The 6,078-nt window shown below is 41.1% G+C and overlaps 1 protein-coding gene across 1 annotated transcript; it reads left to right on the top strand.

The window, feature by feature from the left end:
- Positions 1–209: 209 nt before the first annotated feature.
- On the top strand, positions 210–4,065 carry wnt1 (wingless-type MMTV integration site family, member 1; the record flags this gene model as incomplete). The annotated part of the gene is made up of 5 exons (XM_080030672.1): positions 210–284; positions 654–759; positions 2,747–3,000; positions 3,186–3,451; positions 3,574–4,065. Exons 2-5 carry the CDS (start codon positions 659–661, stop codon positions 4,063–4,065), a joined length of 1,113 nt encoding a protein of 370 aa, XP_079886798.1. The 5' UTR covers positions 210–284; positions 654–658.
- Between the last annotated feature and the right edge of the window lie 2,013 nt (positions 4,066–6,078).

The following is a 6,078-nucleotide window of genomic DNA, read 5'->3' as shown; positions in this document are numbered from 1 at the left end:
GCAGCAAATCCCTTTTTTATTCCCCTCGTAGAGCTCAATAAGAGAAGAATGTGTTGCCTATCAGTCACCGAGGGGATCAAGTCTTCGGGACTGTCCCACGCGTTCAATGCGCCGTGCAGAGCATCACTGAGAGAGACAGAGTGAAGAGGACAGCAGCAGCAGTCGCATCCTGCCCGGACACTTCACATCATTTAGCAACCTGTCTCCGCTCAACATCAATTTAAGTCAATTAGGGCTGCCTGCTTCTCTCACCTTTTCAAGTCCCATCACCGGACTGTGGCGTGGTGAGTTTATTCACGTTTCTATCATGTTCATTTTGTTCCTAATTCACTGAATCCTAATTAAGCAATACATTATCACATTTAATCGTTTGAAAGCCCAGCGATGATGGAACATATAATGCCAGATTTTTTAATTATTATTATTGTTGTTTTTTAAGGCTGATTATCTACTTTAAGTTTAATTGTTAATTTTATGGTGCAAGGTTTGGATGAAAAACTGTAAAAAATAAAAAAATAAAGAAAGAAAATAAAATAATAAAAGAAGATAAAAAAAAGATATTTGTAACTAGGCTACAACTGTTATAAGTAAAAAAAATAAATAAAAAATAAAAGTTTAAAATTGACATTTTCCTCTTCATGTTTGACCTGAAGACACAATGAGGAGTCTGGCGCTGCTGCTAGGTGTGAAAGCCGCTTGCATCCTGCTGGTGTCATCGCTCTCGGGCACGGGGGCTGTCAACAACAGCGGCCGATGGTGGTGAGTTTACAGCAGATACTGTATGTGATGATGATGGGTTCATTCATATCAGCGTTTTACGATTGGGAACTTAGATTTAAAGCCGTTTTAAGCGGGGAAACACCCTGCGCTGTAGCGAGGAACAGTGTTTTTAATGGACTATATGCCATGGTGCAGCCTCGAAATAATGTGTTAGTTTTGGCACCGTTCACGACTCCTGTTCAGCCTCTGAAAAAAAAGAGCAACCGCAAGATATTAAAGCTTGTGGGATTATAGCTGTCGTTTCCAAAACTGCGTTTCCAGAACTTTAAACTATTTAACTTTTTTTAAAATGTAATTTATTCTCATTTTAATGAAATATGCTTTAGCAGACTATTTATTTTACAATAAACGAATTACATTTGTAATATTCCTTTTTTATTTGCGGTAGATATAATTTACTCTCTCTCTCTCTTCTCCCCTGTCATTTTGGACAGTGTGGTTTGAACACGAGACAACATTTTTCAGTCCAATGTGGGATAAATTAAATATGGATTTATTTAATAGTTGAAAAGAATCCCATAGGAGGTGTTATCCAGGGTCGTGTTGATATAATACTGTACATTCCTCTGTCCATAGCGATAGCCTACAGCGGCCTTAATCAAAACAACTGCCAATTTCACAATCCTTTGTTATGGAAAACAAAAATAAAATGGGATCTGTATATTTTTGTGTCAGTGGGTGTGTTTTCTCGCTTGTTTGAAAAACTAGAAACTGATGGGCTTGGTTTTGTTGAGGTCATGATTCATCGAAATATTGTTGTCGTTTTTGCGGGGATGGACAGTGTTTGCGTACAGTCAGGCGTTTTTCAAAAATATATATATAAAAAATAAGCAAACATCGAAGAAAACATCTTGGGGAGGAGGAGGAGGAGGAGGGGAGGGGGGGTTGGAATGAAGAAAACAACCAAAAGACGAGATTATTATTAATGGTCCTAGGCCTCACCACCGTCTGGGTCAGCCCTCTAACAGGCCAAGACTGCTTTTCCCGGATGAAAATGCGCAACAGGAGACAATAATGCCATTACAGTACATGAGAATGTATTTTTTTTAAACGTTGACACAGACATGTCATAGAATTTGCCAGACGATAAATTGGAAAATTATACAGCCTGTGTACTTAAACACTCAAACTAGAAATGTTCTGAAACCTGACCACCAAATAAGCAAATCTAAACTCCTTACAGTGATCCAGCACTCTTCAAAATCAGAAGGACAAGTGCCATATCTGGACATAAATTTGGACAGGTTCCAAACCATAATACCAGAATAATTTCTAATATGTGGCATAAATTGAACTACCCATAAAATAATGAATCAGCATTTTTATTATTTGATATGATTTGCAGAATATCTAAAGTATGAGGGCCACTTAACATTTACAGCATAGTCCTACATACTGTATGCAGGCCTACTGTTCAGTAGCTTGTAACATTTTGGACATGTTTATAGGGGAGATTGGACATTCATTGTATCTGTAGCCACAAGGCCACACTTATATCTTGGGAGTGTACCTCACCTCTCATCAGCAACACAGATGCAATGTTGTGAAGGCATATTTTGCCTCTCTCTGCCTGATACTGTCTTTATCCTGACAAGAGTATATGACCAATGATGAATGATTAGCAGAAGAATATGGTTACATATATTCCAATGATGAATCTGACAATTCTCTTTTATCTGGCTTGGCTCCAAATGGTTTATGAACAGGTAAAAAATAGTTTCACAGTACATGGCAAAAAAACTTGCATTTTGACTCAGTCTTTGTCTCCATTGTCTCCTCATGGTCTTGGAAAGCATGTGCCAGTGTTGTACATAATTAAAAATTAAGTTTTTTTCTTAAAGTCACAAAGACTCTTGAGATGCCAAGACACATCAGTTTACGTGTTAAGAGGTTTAAGTAAGGAGTTATATGAATACACTGCACCAGCTGCTTGACTCTGAATTCTCTTGTCCTTGTGTTGTGCCAGGGGTATTGTCAATGTAGCCTCCTCGTCAAACCTCCTCACCAATTCCAAGAACGTGCAGTTGGTCCTGGACCCGAGCCTAGCTCTACTGAGTCGACGCCAGCGCCGGCTGATTCGTCAGAATCCTGGCATCTTGCATGCCATCGCTGCTGGGCTGAACACTGCCATAAAGGAGTGCAAGTGGCAGTTCCGCAACCGCCGGTGGAACTGCCCGACCACCCACAGCCCAGCAGTTTTTGGCAAAATTCTCAATCGTGGTGAGCATCTCTTATCTTTCTAACCAGGAAATATTTGGACAATTTTGGTCTGGATTTAATGGAGGCTCTTGAACACATTAAGAAGGCTTTGTCTTCAAATATTTTTCAAATTTTGGGCAAAAAATTGGCAAGTCTAATAGGCTGGATCGGGTTCTGATGTGAAATTTTGATGTTGTTTTTTTTAGGTTGCCGAGAGACAGCATTTATATTTGCCATTACTAGCGCAGGGGTGACCCATGCTGTGGCTCGCTCCTGCTCAGAAGGAGCCATTGAGTCGTGCACATGTGATTATCGGCGCAGAGGTCCTGGAGGGCCAGACTGGCACTGGGGCGGCTGCAGTGACAATGTGGACTTTGGCCGGATGTTCAGCCGTGAGTTTGTGGACTCCAGTGAGAGGGGCAGAGATCTACGCTACCTTACCAATCTACACAATAATGAGGCTGGCAGAATGGTAAGGAACTGATAGTCAAACGTACAATATTGGTCGGTTTTCATCAGCATTCCCACATTCAAATGTATTTGTGATTTCAACTTTGTAATTTAATTAGTAGCCATTGGTCTTCCTCTCTGCAGACTGTGTCAGCTGAGATGCGTCAGGAGTGTAAGTGTCACGGTATGTCAGGCTCCTGCACCGTGCGTACCTGTTGGATGCGACTGCCCAGCTTCCGCACAGTGGGAGACTTCCTTAAAGACCGGTTTGATGGTGCATCCAGGGTCATTTATGCCAACAAGGGAAGCAACCGTGCCTCTCACCGAGCCGACCCTCGACATCTGGAGCCAGAGAACCCGGCTCACAAACCCCCCTCTGCCATGGACCTGGTCTATTTTGAGAAATCACCAAACTTCTGCTCCAACAGTGGCAGAACGGGCACTTTGGGAACTTCTGGGAGAACGTGCAACAGCTCTTCTCCAGGCCTGGACGGATGTGAGCTGCTCTGCTGTGGACGTGGGTTTAAGACCCAGACAGAAACCGTGACTGAACGTTGCAACTGCACCTTTCACTGGTGCTGTCATGTCAGCTGCTTGAACTGCACAAGTACACAGACGTTACACCATTGTCTATGATCAAACATGTAGTTGGCTGAAGAAGCAACTAGCACGCAGGTGTTTTGAGATGTTAGGTAAAAAGCTAGAAAAGCTTCAAGGCAAGTAAACTGATACAGGGAACACAAACTAAATCAGTTTTTTGAAAGAGGGAGATGGAGAAAAGCACAAATATATGAACAGGGTATAGTCAGAGTAAATATGCTTGTTCCTTGCCTTTAAAGCTAAATAGTATTAAGAGGGGATTTAAACACTTCAACCGTCCATGTAGGATGGAAATCACCCACATCCCTTAAGTGTTTACAGTGCAGATAAATTCAAAGTACAAGTTAAGGGACAAAACGATGTGGTGGAAAATCGATTGCTGTAACCAGGTTCAACCAGAGCCTTCTTCTCCCCCCACTGAGGTCAGAGACTGGACACAATGTTTCACAGATGTTTCTGTGGCCGGAGAGCCACAAACATGTGCTCTCACAAACTGCTGAAGACCTCTAACAAGAGGGAAGTTAACTGAAAAAAACTTAAATCTGTGTTTTGTTTTCTTTTGCTGAAGTTTGGCCTCTCCCACATGGAACTGTGTGAAGTTTATCTCCAGGGATGGGCTGTCTGTTCCCCTCACTTGTGTACTTAGGCCCTGGATGCAGCCCAACCACTTTCCTCACCGCATTTGGCCCTTTATTTAGATTGCTCTGGAGTTCAATACACCTCGACCCCGATGTGCCACTCTGACTTACCACAGGATAGTCCTGACGTCCGTTACATGACCTGGACCAATGCTCGCCAAGGGGAAAGAAGAAACTGATGGAACAAATCTTACTGAGGCAATGTCATTTGAATGTATTATCAATACACTGAATATCATGGCTAGATTACATGTAGTTTGGCAAAATCTAAGGGTTCGGTGTTAAAGGAATTCATGAAATGTGCAGAATTTCACCAATGCTCCCTAAATGAAAAAACAATGCCATACTGAGACGCACATCGAAGAAACACAACAGCTCTAAATCCCTGTTAATAATAATAATAGCAGGTTTAAAGTAGGCAACTGGTGTTTTACTTCATGCAAGGCTGTGTAAAAAAAGTATCAGATAACATTTTACTTTGAAGAATACAGCTTCTGCAGAAGAAATCATACTGTATATCAGCTAAGAAAACCAAAATGCTGTAAATATTATTGAAATATAAGAATATATTTATAATGACGTCGGTTGTAAGTTTGCTGAATGATTAATGCACCTGTCAGTGGCTGGAGAATAAAACACTATCATTAGTGTCAAGTCAGGAGATGTTTTTGATCTTATGCCTTTTCTATTTTGGTGTCATGTAGCTGAAAACCAACTCTTACTAAAAGAACGCTTCTTTGCTTGTTTCCTGGAAAAAGAAAAACATTTGTTCATGCACTGAATATTGAATTTTTTTATTAGTGTAAATACAAAATATTTATTTCTGAGGATTTTTAAACTGTTATAGAGAGATGTAAGAGAAAACACTTTTTTTTTTAATAGATTTTAATCAAAAGATTTAGGTTCCAGTTGGATTTGTGTTGTGTGATAGAACAATAAAGTCTATATTTTCAATTAAGTTGCCCTCCTGAATGTGTCAAAAGATGCTATTATGTGGGTTGTAGTTTCTGTGTTTGAGATAGTTTTGACAACCAACCAAGTGAACATATAAGCCTGTCCCTGGGTGTCCTCTGCCTAATCCTATTACCACCAGCAAAGCAGCCTCTTTTTCAGTTCACAAAACATCCCTGCATCTGTGCTCCCGACCACGGAGATGGCCCCTGCTTATCCGGCCGCATACTTTATTTGATACAGTATAGGATTTTTACTGCAATGAATGTTTTGCTTTTTGTCTGAAAGAAATAAAGAGAAATTGCATGCAAAATAATGAAAAACCTAGAGTCTCCCCCAGCCCCTGGCAACCCGGACTAAACCACGGGAGTTTGGAAAGCTGTCCAATTTCTCCTCAGCTCACCACAGCACAGAAGCTGCCAGCGTCATCCAGATAGAGCACAGGGGAGGCAAAGTGAGG

Source organism: Ammodytes marinus, assembly GCF_949987685.1.
Source record: "Ammodytes marinus genome assembly, chromosome: 7".
Taxonomy (NCBI): domain Eukaryota; kingdom Metazoa; phylum Chordata; class Actinopteri; order Uranoscopiformes; family Ammodytidae; genus Ammodytes; species Ammodytes marinus.
The sequence above is the reverse complement of the archived record's forward strand: the minus strand, read 5'-3'. Positions and strand labels throughout refer to the sequence as shown.